Source organism: Hippoglossus hippoglossus, chromosome 1 (assembly GCF_009819705.1).
Source record: "Hippoglossus hippoglossus isolate fHipHip1 chromosome 1, fHipHip1.pri, whole genome shotgun sequence".
NCBI lineage: Eukaryota > Metazoa > Chordata > Actinopteri > Pleuronectiformes > Pleuronectidae > Hippoglossus > Hippoglossus hippoglossus.
Window position 1 is genome coordinate 20,814,680 of NC_047151.1, and position 14,818 is coordinate 20,829,497.

The following is a 14,818-nucleotide window of genomic DNA, read 5'->3' on the forward strand; positions in this document are numbered from 1 at the left end:
AACTCTGCTGCACAGCTTCTGCACCATTTGAATACAGCTCCCCTATAAAGCTGTGCAACATTGTGCTAGAAAACTCTACACAAGTCCAAAAACATGCTATATCTTCTTCTCACAGACGCGCACACACCATCCATTAAGGTTTGAAAAAAAAGAAAAAAGGGACGAGGTTGAAGTTCCATAAAATCTGTCTCCAAAAAGTGTGTTGCATCGTTCTGCAGATTAACTAAATAATTCAGCAGAGGCTGTTAATGAAAGATTAGACCACCTCAGCAAATCCACAGCTATGTCTATAGGGTTCAATTAAAAACGGATAAAAATCCAGTGACTTTTAAAACCGCCATTTAAGTGGGACTGTACGCATTAATGAAAGATAAATGCTCTTGCCCTGTGTGTACATGTGCAGGGTATCTGGAGGAATACTAAGTGTAGCTATTGATTAAACCCTTTCCTGGCCCATCCTGAGAGACAAACTACATTGCATACTCTGGTCATTGCCAAGTTTGGCCAATGCAGGTTTTTAATGGATCTGGAAAGAACCCTCCTCCGTCTCTCCTCGTGTCCAGGGAACAAAGACGAATGGCTCTTTTATTGCCCTCCCAGTAACACCTCTGTGCTCAGGTTTGCTTTTTTTCTCCTTCCCCAATCCTTTTCCATCTTCTCTTCGATAAAATTAATATCGCATTGAATGGCCAAGTCTCACATCTTGCCGATTGTTCCCTTTTTAATCAAATGTGATTACAAAAGGTTGCTTCTGAAAGGCGAGGAGGCAAACAGGGAGAAGTATGAGCGTGTGTGTGTGTGTGTGTGTGTGTGTGTGTGTGTGTGTGTGTGTGTGTGTGTGTGTGAGAGAGAGAGAATCTTTGCAGTGCTGAAATAGGCTGACTTGCAATGCAATTAGGCGACTCTCAGCTGGACTTGGACACATGACTAAAGCACTTCACATTCACACATAATGAAAAAGGAAAAAACCCATCAGGTCGTTTCAGGCTAAATATTTGGTCAAACGTTTGGTGCATTTGTAATAAAAAGCAAATTAAACCATTGAGCGTAATTGAAAGTAAACACACGCCTTTATGACAATGGCCACTCTGAATTCACAGAGAAACCCCAGTTTATTTCTATTTCTGACTATGACTGACAAACGACTGCATTCCAGGTCAAACATGGATAAGGCTCAGCGCGGGCAGTAGTCAGTTAGCCAGGCGGAAAATTGGAAAATTTAAGCTACAGTGAGTGATTAGCTAAGTCAAATATGAAACAAAAAGCCCTGTCTCCCCAGTGAATTCTTTCTGAAGTCTAATCTTTCATTCAGAGGAAATGATTTCACTTCAGTGGACTCTCAAAAAATACACTAACCTTATCACAGCTCACGCTAGCAGATAAAACTGACCATCTTCGGCAAATTCACTTGTGCACTTTTGCGTAAAGAAGTCCTGTCATTGTTTTTATTATCAGCACAGGACCCCCCAACTATTTTCCCATCAATTTATCCATTTTATAGTCACACCTCGGCCCCTCTTCATCTTCTCCTCTTTCTTGAGCTGCAAACTCTGTAACTAATTGGATCTGGCATGGTCTGTAATGACTTTGCACTCTATGGGGAGCTTTGGTAAAAAAAAATATCACCCTTCATTTCTTCTGGCATCACTCAAGTGACCACATACTGAACTCCAGTGACATATACGTCAATCCTGTATCCAAAAATAGGAAAGACAGCAAAATGTAGAGGATACAGTTGATCTCAGGTTTGATGAAGTCATATGGAGGCACTGCTGCACTGTGCACTTTGTGTTACTGCACCTGTGTGTGTGTGTGTACACTGACTAGTTTGGTCTGAGCAGGGCTAAGACTTATATTACCCAATAATTGTTCTGTTCTGTGAATTATTATTATTTTTAGCTTAATGACTCCTTTATAAATATTTATAAATAATAATATATAATTAAAAAAATGCCAATTCATTCATCTGTACTGCTTATCCTTGGAGGGTCGCGGGGGGTCATTGTTGATACTGGGCGAGAGGCGGGGGTGCATCCGGGACAGGCCACCAGTGAACTGTATCACAGTGCCAACATGTAGACACTCACATTTATCACCTACGGTCAATATCCAATTAACCAGACTGTTTGAATCTAGGGAGGAAGCCTCGTAGACTAGTAAGCTAATTGATTTACTTTTCATTTAGTAGTTAAAACAAGAGAAAGATAATCAGTACATGATCTAACATCTGTATCAAACATTCTTCAAAGCTTTGTAATTAAAAATGTTGCAATTAGAGATTTTAAAGACAAACAGTGTTGCCTGTCTGGCCTCAATAAGTTAAGCTGTTCCACAGTTTCAGTCTCTGGTCGCCCTCAGTCACCAGCTATGATCTGTGAGTAACCAGCAGAGCTACATTCACTGATCTAAATGAACACCCAGGCACAGAGGAGAGTGATACGTCCTTGATGTCGTTTGAATTGAGGACATTTTTTGCTTTGAAATTGATGAGTGGAATTTTGAAATCAAGGCAACCGGTGCAGGTTGGCGAGTAAAGGAGTAATGTGCTCGTATTTCTTAGTGCCTGTTGCATCCGAACAGCAGCTTATTGCTTATTGCGGATTCATTTGACAGTCACAGATTATAGATTGTTATCCAGGTGCTCTCCACACATCTTGTACATCTAGTTAACTTACAACTTGAGGAGGGAGTAGGGAAAGATTGCCAGGGAAACAACCAGAGCAGGAGAACTCGGCAAACCTTTTCCATCATGCCTGTTGCCTCCAGTCAAATTGAGCTGTCAGACGCAGAGGAGTTCAATTCTAAATTCAGCACGGCTCGGCTGTAAGTAACTGTATAAAGCTTGGAAATTCAAGTCCATTGGCCAGGGACAAATTTGTCTGTCACTATCAATTATAGGCAAGTTAAATTCTTCTGTCAATACAAGCCTGTTTCCACCTCAGCATGTGTGCTGTATTAAATCCCCCATTCCTTCTAAACACCACGTCCTCATGCTGTGAAGGTTTGCAAGGTGCTTTTCCACCTACCTCTTTTTCTCTGCTTCATATCTGCTGAGCAGACGCTGCAGACCACCACACTTGAAGCCCTGGAAATGGGCTGCAGGGGCACCGACAGTGACAATGTCATAGAATGCATCTGCAAAGACAGAAAACAGAGTCGATAACATTTTGGATACAGACATGGATAATACGACACCTTGAAAACACTGACGGCAATGGACGACCTTGAGGTGAGAATAATGTGATTAAAGTAAAATATCTATGTAAAAGTCAATATTTACAATTTTAAATAGACTGAATCTCAATTTGTAATTTTGGAAAAAAAGATTCACTTTCAAAAATTCCTTTGATGTACTAATACTAACAACTATGTATAGTACCATTTAAAACATCTGCTTCACTAAGAGGACAAATAAAAACAAGAAAACAAGCAAAATAAAACAACATTTAAAATCAAAGACAAAAGAATACAAAATCTAAAATCAAAGACAACAAAGAAAATAATGTAATATCAACCCAAATTAATGGCAAAAGAAAAGGATAGAAAATAAATCAAGTAAAAGCCCTTCGGATAGGAGTACGTTTTAAAAGAGATGAAGTGAAAGTATCGTATGTTGTTATTTACATATGATAAATGAATATGATAATGCAGCACTGTGTGTTTGTGCCATGTTACATTATGCAATTATGAGTTATAATTTTTGTATCCATCCTTGGAATTTATTCTCTAGAACATGGAGGGATCTGATTTCTTCTATTATAGACTTGTTACTTTTAGAATGTCTTTAAAGTGGTTTTATATGGATATGTTTGAATATTATTATATTTCTTTATGCACAAGTATTTTGTGGTTTAGGTTAAAGTGTTTAATTTATGTGAGGCTGAACACCATACTTAAACACACACACAAATGGTTTTATGCACAACAGATATACCAGCTGAAAGCACACTAGAAGCATGACATCATTCTGCACTTCACCAGTGTATTTGCTTTTAGTCGTGCATTGTTGTGGTTGACTCATGTTGTGCATTTATTGTTTTATTACCAGTCCTCTCTCCAGCCATCTACTGGTCTTAATGCAGCGCTGCCCCCGTGTCGAACCACAAGGACGTCCAATGTCACAGCACTTCATCCCATTTTGCACACTGGCATCAAAAGTAAATAAACACTCCACAGACGGCGAGGCAGGCACCGGGCCGCTTACAACAGGCCTGGTTTTAAATGAGTAATGGATGGAGCTGACAATTTAATCAGAGAAACAGTGGAGGGGGGGCAGGGGGTGTTCAGGGAAATGTGCTGGTGAAAGTTTTGGTGTGGTTTATTGCCTGGTCTGGTAATGAACACCCCCGGGAAAGCAACAGTGCACAGCTCGGACCACCAACCAGGAAAACGCAGTTGAAAAATTTAAATTAATGACACAACAAAGCTCCGAGTGTTGCCACAGAGAAGTGAATGATGTGACTAACAACTTCCAATCCCTTAACAACACCACAATGGACCAAACGAGGTTTGATGTTGGGGCTTTGCTACTATCCACTGCTCCTTCCGTTAATTATCCCTGTGCCTTGCCACGAGGCCCCTTGTCCGCCACACGTTTGGCCCCTGGAGTGTTCAGATGTCCAAGCTCCCTTAATTGCTTCTCCCACAGCAGAAGTGCACTGGAATACAATGGCGAGCTTCAGAAGCACAATGACCAATTTGTGCTTGATTTGCCTGCTCTTCCTCTCACGCCATCCTTCCCTAAATAAATCAGCAGCAGAAGCCGTTCCGAGTACAAAGAGGACAGTCTTAAGTCAGAAGGACTGGTTATAATTCACACTTAACCACAACATTTTACTTGACCTAAATGAGTGCAGAACAATGCTTTCAGTTCAACTCTGTTGAGCTAAGCTTTTTCGGCTGGAAATATTTTTGCAGTTGTCATTTTAAAGATCGAATTCAGCCGTTCCTAGAAAAATAAATGAAAACTGGGCTCATAGTGGATTTTTTCCCCCACCCCTAATATCCTTTACTTGCTGGATGATCAATAGGAAAAAATGAAAATGAATGGTTTACTGTTGTCGAGTGGATTGCATAGCCAAACTCAAGGAAATGCATCACTTCAGAAAAATCAAATGGAACAATAGAGCAATTGACTACGGCTGGAAGCTGAGACTCGGCTGCATGAAGGAGCTGGATGGTGTTTCCTGGGCCTGACTGATTGCAATCATTTGTTTCATGTGCATTTCAAATCACAGTAAATGTGTTATTCAGCCCATTTTGGGGCAACCTTCTTGTTAGCTGTCATTTAACACAGAGATTATTGTTATGTGGACAAAATAATAAAAAACGACCTCTCAGTATAATACAGTATAATTCAACAGCAAATGCAGTCAGATTGACAACACCTCTCTAAATCGGCATTAGTCTTAGCTAGGCGTAGCTAATAAACTGCCAACTGAGTGTCTGATGTTTATGTTTTCACCTCCGTCCGTTTCATCCGTTTGTTTGTTTATTTGTTTGTTTTTCTCAGCAGGATTATAGAAAAAGTACAGAAAGATTGGTGGACAATTGGTGAAAGGATCAAGTAGATTTAAATGTGGTTTCATTAAGGGGTAGGCTTTTTTTTCTTCAATTGCTGCTACCACCAATGTGTAGCTTAGAAAATGTGGATTCAGTAAATAATTAACATATTTATATGTATCGTCTATAGTTGTAGAACGATAGAGGATGGGGTAGAGGATGTAAGACAAGGGGGAAGTGTAGTGTCCGTGTGTGTCCTTCAGATGTGTAACTCCAGGTACTGCTGTTGTAGTGTAGTGTTCTCACACAGACAGATAAAGTATCACCGCCTGGATCTGAGACGAGGTGTGGACTGGAGCCACAGAGGGTTAATATCAGTGTGTCAATCAATTAATTTACAAACTAGGCTTGTTTTATCTTGAGGTTTCCACCTTTCCTGCGTTGACAGTGTGAAACCGTAGCACGACTGTATGATGACTTGATTTGACTTATCTCATCTGTCATCCCTGATGTCTTTACTGAGAGAACCACAGTTTATGTCAACGTTTGTCAGTCTATAACTTCCCATCAATCATCGAGTGCACAGTGGAAATGCAGCCCACTCGCACACGTAGCGAGGCAGCAGTTAGTGGCCTTCATACACCGAGACAGTTCCAGGAAAATAAGAGGCTCTGCCAGCCAGAGAGCGGCAGTGCAGGAGACAGCCTGGTCGTTCTCTCTCTGGAAAAACGCAAAGGGCTTCATTAGCGTTTTTTTGTCCATCCTTCCCCGGGCAAGCAGATTCTCACCTTTCAGCCTGGGTGAGGACGAAGCACCCTGTCTGAGCCTGCTGAGGATCCCTGACAGACGGAGAAGTCAGACATAGAGAGATAACAGAAGGAGACAAGCACAGCAGCCTCAGCTCACAGAAGTGTGTGTGTGTCGTATGTTGCGGCAGCTGTTACAAGTGGACAGACTACTCGGCTCAAACAGTTCAGGTGCTTCGGGAAAAATGAAAGACAACAGGTCTAATAATCAGTCTGAGACGAGGCTAAGGCAGAAGTATAATACCTGTTTTTCTGGGGCACGTCACCCTCATCCTCTGCGTGTGCAAGTTTATTGGGATGAACTCCAGAGATTTCTGGGCTTTGCAGCAGCTTGGCTTGAATGATCGACCTGAAAAAGAAGAGACTTGAGTCAGTCATTTTCTAATGAAACATAACCGCGCTGGCAAAGATTTCAAAGGTGGGAACATCCCCATTATAGCCGCTTGTGTCACCGAAAAGCTCTCGGCATCTGCTTTATATAGCTTTTCCCTCTATTATCCTGTTAATGTGCTTATGAAGAGAGGAACAAAGACACAGAAGTAGATTAACAAACATTAGATTTAAAAAAATGGGCTGATGTTCAAACGTTCTCTTTGATTTCCCCATGAAAAGAAAACCCTCGCGCAAATAAATGACTTGAGGTCTCTCAAATGAAGAACTCTGTGACAAACGGCGATACATGTTATACAAAAGCACCAAATTAAAACCCATTTAAAGGGTGTTGAAGTAGCCGAAGTGTGGATTCAATTATATATCGCAGGGATGGGGAGTTTTTTTTTTCTTTACACTATTGCTACAATATTCAAAGTAAAATGTGGAAAAGGAAAGTACAAAATCTAATGAGGATTTAAATTGCCTCCAGTTTGTGGTCGCTTAATAAGTACATGCTGAATAAAGAGTACAACCATCAAATTAGTAAAATCCAATCATTCAGCCATTTTCCAACAGAAAGAAGAACTGTAGTAGAAAATGTCACAGATTACACCAACTACAAATTATTCTCTGCTGTAAATTAGCGTTGTGATTGAACCTCCAAGCCATTGGAGTGCGATCACTTAACACCCATCTCCATGTATCAGGTAGAGAATGTATCAATTAGAGACGAACAAGAATCTGGAAAGTAGCTCATTTTCAATCAGCTGCTGGTAACATCCACTAATGTGCAGAGTAATCCTTTAAGCGGAGGATTTTATGCCCTCTGCAGCTAAAAAACATCCAATTAAAAAATTCTGCCAAACGATACTCTTTGTTTGTGGCTTACAGTTAAGCTCAAAATCACAATCTGACTCTCCATGTTGGCTGCTCCGATCTCAAATATGTAAAATAGGGCTGATGAGCCTCTTTGAGACGAGGCTAAGCTTTCAAGAACAGCCGAGACACAGAGGAGTGTTGAACGCATAATTCACTTAAATGAAAGTATTCAGAACAGGTAGAGAACACCCCAAACTTATCTTATTACAGAGTTTAATCTAATTTGGCATTTAAACTTTAGAATGAAATCCCCTGAAGACACACGACTTTGGATTTCCTCTCAAAGGAATTCAGCTCATGTTGCAAATAAATTCCAAAACCAACAAGAACTGATCCAGTGCAAGTTTCATAATGTGCGGCTTGTATGTGTCAAGTCACAGGAGATATTAAAGAGCATATGTAAAGTGAGTTAAACAATGTTGATGCAATGACTCGCCAGTCCATCAGAGGACCAACATTCAGAGACTCCAAACTCCAAACCCCAATCTGAAGGTTTGTAGATGTGAGGCAGCCGCAAGGCAGCTCCAATCTGTAGTCTTGTCTCAACTAAACCTTCTAAATATTATGACTTGTCATATTATTAGCAGCTCATATGTAACAGCCTTTAAGAAGCCATGGTTTCTAGCTTGTCCATCTGAACATGTGCTGAATTTAACAGCGCTCAACACAGACTCTTTCCTAACGGATCATAAAATACTCCAGAGGAAACAAAGCAGTGTGGCAGCAGCTCTGTGTTCACACAGAATAAGAAGAGAAAACCTGGAACCTGTCACAGATTTTAACACCGTTTGGCAGGTTGAACAAACATGAAAACAAATCCACTGCACCTCCATTACTGAACATAATGCTGAAACCACTGACCCACTCAAGCTGAAATGTGTTACCTCAGAAATGGATAACACTTCTGACTCAGCGGGAGCTGACAGCGATGTGGCTTATTATTTTCAAGCACTGAAAATCAATCATGTCTTCTCACTATGGCGGCAACAGATTTGCTGCAATTTATTCAAGCACAAATGTAAACAGATGCTGTTTCTAAACACAGGATGAACAATCTGTTGAGTAACTATAGTGAAGACCGACACATCCTCCAGTTTGTTTAGTGTTGTCCTGTCAATGTGAGGGTTTGAATTGTGACTAGGGACTGCAGATGAAAAGTTAAGTTAAATAACTAGTGCAACACACATTTAAGTTAGATATCGTACAAATCAAATAAATACATCCAACAGATAAGCTCCATGTGTAGAAATGAATATTAAATGCAGACAAACATTAAGACATTTAATAATTCATACGGTCTCAAGCAAACCTTTGTTTTAAGAGCATATCTGGTGTCCACTAGATGTCGACAAGTTGACTGCCAAGGCCGAGACATGCACACTGTGAGAGGTCCCTGTGGTTAAGTGATGTAATCATTTTCTCAACACGACAAGGAGTCTGCAGCCATGCTAGCAGCTCTGAGGCACAGTGGTCCTTGAGTTAAATGCTAATATCAGCTTGCTGACATGCTGACAGTCACAATGCTAACATGCTTATAAAGACAAATCTTGGCCTATACTGCTTGTGCAAATTTCTTCACCCAGTTAGAAATAAAAGTGGTCTCGTCAGTGCAGCTCCACACATTTCTGTGCTCGGTTCGGTTTCCAAAGGCTAATATCCCAGTCAGTGGCTGAGCCGTCATCCCTGCTCAGTGGGGTCTCACCGTTGGCCGCAGAGCTCGGGGGACCAGGCTAATCGAGCTAGTGATTGTTGTAGGTTAGATGAATTAACCGTATCAGATCCCCATCTGTCTGCCCAGGTGGGCTGGCTGTGTGACAGAGGGGCCGGGTGCCAGCAGTGCTGACCAACATCTGGCCAGCATCTCTTCTTGTAATCTTTGCCGTCGTTTCTTTGCTCTGAGCCACTTTTCTGTGCTCCTTTTGATTCCTTCAGAGGGTCCAACAACCGATATCCTATGCTTTTAAAGGCCTCTGCCTGTGTGCCTGAGAACAAGCTGAGAAGAAAGAAACACACAAGATCACACAGTGCAACAAGCACCACTGGAGGCGTGTAGGTGTCAGGTCAGTCAGATCAGTGTAGGCCTGTGTAAGCATGGTAAGGATTCCTTCTTCGTGTTCCTCTGATGCTGAGAGCACAGCAGGATTTCTGAATCAATCCACACTCAGATATGTTGTATACACAGAGGAGGAGTGGACACATGCTGTGAGTGGTGGGATCAGTCATGTCTGAGCGTTTTATCCAATTTATTCCTGTTAACTTTGTATTTTTAAGGTCTTCTCTTATTACTATTGTCACCTGTAAAATAGCGAATAAAAAATACACAGTACTGAATCTTTACCTGGAGGAAAGAGACTGCGAAGAATACACAGAAAATAAGAAATGAGCTATCGTGTCCATCTTTCTCTCTATCTGTACAATAACTAGCGGTACTGGCGACCACACAGATACATGACACTGCCCTAATCTACAATGTGGAGCTCTGGGCTTTAAGCTGACGTGCGAGCGATCGCCGGAGATCCAACAAACACCGTGCTGACTGGATTATGTATGTGCCTTTAATTTGCCGGCTCATAAACAAAGGGTAAAGGGATGATTAATTCATGAACAGTTATTAGAGCATCTGAAATATTCGCTGAGGTCAGCGCGTCATTAAAAATGGATATTGTGTTGAACCTAAACATGGGGACTCTATCTCAACCTCCCAGAGGAGTGCAGCTCTCCTTCCTCCTTGTATTCTGCTACCTGCAGCTTCTATTGCTTTTTTTTGTTCTTACAAATAGAATTTAAATTAGATAAACATATGCAAAACTCTGCCTGACCCATGAAATGTGCACAGATTACAGGTTCTTCTTCGTGCATTAAAATCCTCCAGACTTCTTCAATGATATGTGCATTAGAGTCAGCCTGTGATTAACATAAATGCACAAATAATCCTATTTAAGGACAATTCTCAGAAGACATCCAGACATCTAGCTCTTGGTGGCAGCTGATCGTGGACTTTGATTACAACAACACTACTCACATACTCTATCATTACTGACAATAACTCCTCAATTCATTTGTCATTGCTGCTCCCTTCATCTCTATCAGACATTTTCTTACGTATAAATACTTTAAACATTGACACACTTCTGTATTATGTTACAATCTGTTCCTTCTGATCAATGTTGTAAAAACTGTTATTTTGTTGATGCCTCCAGTTAGAGACGGCATCTATTGCACTTCTGTTCATCCTGGGAGAGGGATCCTCACACGTGTCTCTCTCTGAGGTTTCTACGTTTTTCCCCCTGTTAATAGTTTTCCCTTACTCTCGTTGAGGGTTAAGAACAGAGGATGTCGCACCTCATTAAGCCCCATGAGACAAATAGTGATTTGTGAATATGGGCTATACAAATAACATTTGATTGATGGATACATATCTTTCATATCATGCATCTATGCATCCCCTTCAATTGGTACAAAATGCTGCTCCTGGGATTATTACTGCTTCAAGAAAACAACCACATATCACAGATTCTAGCCTCACTGCACTGGCTTCCTGGTTATTGATGACTTTTAAAGATTTACAGCACCAAGCCCCTGTGTATATCAAGGATTTACTAAGTCCCTATGTGCCTGCACACCATCTTAGAAGATAGATACTATTATCATTATTATATATGAACATTTGAAAGTAAAAACATACTGATGCACCCCCTATTGTACAGTATGTACATACAATAAATGTTTTTTTTGTTTATTTGTCACCGTTTGTTTCATTTGCTTAATTATCTTTTCAATCCCTGTTGCCTCGTCTCTGCTCATCCACTGCTCTTCACCCTCAGCTCTCCACCTTCTCTAATCATATTAGCCATCAGTAATTCATGTGCAGCAGTTTGCCCACCCAGCTTGTTTATGCCTGTCATCCTGTTAAGGTAATGCAGGACTGGATTAGAGTGGGCCGAGAGCTTCTCCCTTTATTGCAGCATCTGGGCCACACGGGGAACTTGTCAGGAACTATAATAACCAACGCCACATTATCCACTTCCCTCGCCCTCTGTATCCCCGCCCTCAGAGACCCAGCAGTCAGAGCAGGCCGGCTTAACCACCGCCATTATGGCTTATCAGCAGAAGCACCGTATCAGCAAAGAAAAAAGCTGAAGAAACAAATATCTCATTATGGGGATGAGAGTCAAATTCATCAGGCAGGCTAAATTTAGCATAGGAGGAGAATATAACAGAAAAGAAAAGGAAAATGGACAAATGCAGAGAGACTTTAATATCTATCCTCCTTTTCCTTAAAGGACAGATTATGCATCATGAACACCTCACAGCTTTTGCACAATAAAAGTCTGCCACTTTAAGTGCTCGTGTACGTATAAAGGCAGCACCTACTTCACTGTTCATATGAAGTTAGAGCTTTCACCCTGTTTTTAGATATATAATCCAAACACAACAAATAAATCTTTTACAAGCACACTTTGACCACCTGATTATCACTAATATCCTGTGGCAGTACAATGTGTTCATTGTTTCCTTGTTGAAATTCAGGGGCAGATGAGAAAAAGCCTAATTACTTTATTTGTTCACCTTTAAACTAACGTTGCAGAATCATTTTATTATGCAAAATACTTGCGAAAATATTTGCATAGTAAGTAGAGCAGTGAGTATTTGTAAATGAGATGCAGGAATGATGTTTCGGTTTGCATGGGGCAGACATTTGTACCAGTTTACGTCTTCCCAGCAAACAGTAGATCTAATAAAGCACAGAAGGGCACATGGGCTCACACTCCTCACTTGCACTAAAAGAAACCTGTGTTGCTATGGAAACTCTTTGATGGCAAATAGATAAACGAACCAACTTCTCACTGAGCTTTCCATCCGACACACATCACCCAGTATCTATCCCTCAAGTCAATGTTGTCCTCTCTCTCTTTTCGCAATGAACTGGACAGGTTTGAGGCCGACAAAGTTTTTTCATGGTACAATCCGGTTATCAACATGTGAACAGGTCAGCCACAGAACAGACATGACAAACCCATTGTCTTTAATGTCATGTCTTTAAAGTATTGCAATTTTAAAGTAAGAGACTTCTCTCACAACTTACAATACTGAAAAAATGAGCAGCTCAATTGACTTCTGAAAAGAACATAGTTGGCAGACCGATCACCTGCCAACCATGGCCAGCTGCTTTACTTCTGCTCTGTCCAAGTACAGCTGTACCCACAATGTTGCATTTCAATTTCATTTCTATTCTTTGGGGAAATTGAAAAAGTTCCCCTGTACATCCAAGGACAAACCATGATAAGAAGAAATAATTTAGTTTTACTTCTACTGAACCAGTCACAGGGCTCGTGGTGTGACAAGGTATGACATCACTGAACAGAGACCTTCAGGAAATCGATGTAACCAAGGACAACCCAGAAATCTGGACGTTCTCTAACACCATTGTATCAGAAACATGAAAGCTTTAATGATCTGAGGAGGAAATTTACTTAGTTTGCCTGTGCAATAATACATGTGTGGGAACATATCTCATAAATGGAAACATCTCTGTGCCTTTATTTAAATTTTCTCAACAACCAATAATCTCATTGACCTGGTAGGTGTGTAGCTAAAGGGCCGAGACAGAGATTCCTCCCTTAATTCAAAAGAAAACAGAGTTAACACGGTCACATCAAGCAAAGATCGGAAAAAGAGACGCACCCATGTGATGATGCCACTGATGACATCGTAAAAGGTCACGATCCAGCTTGACGGGCACTTGCACTATACAGAATGCAACAATAGGAAGTGGATGAGGTCATACCGGTAATCTTGTCCAGCTCAGCCAAAGTCTCCTGGTAATAGCCGATGATTCCACCATACCGGGCCATCACCTCCTTCCTTAGGTTGTCCCAATGAGGAGAGAGCTCCCCCAGCTCCCTCAGGTCCTGCACCCTGCACAGAAACACAGGTTCAGAAGGACCTTTGAGAGATTTATACTTTATTAAAAATAGACATTATACATATTATTAATGTCATAAAGGTAATTTCATAATGCTGTATCTACATTTCTGCTTCCTTCCCAACAAAAAATTTCCAGTGAGAGGAATTGCACAAACAAACCATACAAACCCATTTCTAGGCCTCAGGTTAGTATCTGGTGTCCGCTTGTCCACTGTGCCCTATCAAACTCTTCCCCTGCCCCTTCCATTTTTTCCTCCATCACTTATATGACAAACCCATCTGGTCTTTAGTGGTGACACTGGAGTGATTGGTTGCCTTTCATGGAGCTGTGCCTGCGGCCCAAGGCCAAAATCCTCTGAGCTGCTTGGTTAGAAAAATACGAGGCCAGCATGAGTGTGCGTCTGTGTCTGTTTGTGGGGCGAGTGCTGATTTCCTACTAGAAGCACGGCCTCTTTCATTGGCTCATGATTTGCATCTAACAGGCGACATCAAATGGACGGATATCATTCAGAAACCAGTCCTCCAGCAATCACTGAAAAGTAAATTGTAGTGATATTATAGTGATTCGAAGTTTGAGGAGGTTTAATACACGGTCATGCGCATTACTTTCATGATAACGAGACCAATTTTCTGTGATTACACCTCATGCATTTTGTATTCTGTGTGCCTTTAAATGAAAGGCTGCATGTATAAATGCTGGTTGCTTCGACTTATTGTTAAGACCGGGCATAATTGCTTGAATGCATAATGTAGTAGTTTATTCTTTGTTGTAGTTCAACCACTATAACAACACATTAGCTGCTGATCGTCTCTCCAGACGATTCCTTGGTTTCCTCCAGGTGAGGAAGTTATTTTTAGATTACTTTGAAGTATTTCAATACACAGCAGAGGGCGATGGAAATGATGCCAGAGAGAGGGAGAGACAGAGAGAGGAAGAGAGGGAGAGAGAGGGAGAGAGAGGGAGAGAGAGGGAGAGAGAGGGAGAGAGAGGGAGAGAGAGGGAGAGGGAGAGAGAGGGAGAGAGAGGGAGAGAGGGAGAGGCCGAACTTACAAAAAACAAACAATAGACTTTATCCACAGTGAGAGGGACATTGTTTCTGGAAAAACATGCTGTGGTTGAATTATTTAAATGTAATCATGTTTTTCACCAGAGCTACACAGACATGTCGATGTTGATATTAGATTTTTGAAGATAGATCAGCTAATGTGTCGCACGTGTCACCTGATGAAGTAGCAGGAAATTGCAGCACAGACATATCAAAGTAGAATTAAGGTCACTCGTGAACAAAGTGTCCATTGTGTGCAGCAGTTTCCCCTCCAGAGATTACTGA

The 14,818-nt window shown here is 41.2% G+C and overlaps 1 protein-coding gene across 16 annotated transcripts in view; it reads right to left on the reverse strand.

Moving 5' to 3' along the window:
* Window positions 1–14,818, reverse strand: part of inpp4b (inositol polyphosphate-4-phosphatase type II B) — a 196,569-nt gene that overhangs the window by 26,525 nt on the left and 155,226 nt on the right. For 13 of the 16 annotated variants that reach the window (XR_004614566.1, XM_034591944.1, XM_034591933.1 and 10 more), the window contains 4 exons: window positions 13,348–13,478; window positions 6,553–6,657; window positions 6,291–6,341; window positions 3,027–3,135 (listed from right to left, as the gene is read on the reverse strand). Coding sequence is in view for 15 of the 16 variants with exons in the window: in XM_034591944.1 (XP_034447835.1) it covers window positions 3,027–3,135; window positions 6,291–6,341; window positions 6,553–6,657; window positions 13,348–13,478 (396 nt within the window). In the remaining variant the exon portion in view is untranslated. The remainder of the gene's footprint in view (window positions 1–3,026; window positions 3,136–6,290; window positions 6,342–6,552; window positions 6,658–13,347; window positions 13,479–14,818) is intronic. The other 3 variants (XM_034592030.1, XM_034591953.1, XM_034591963.1) reach the window with 1 other exon arrangement.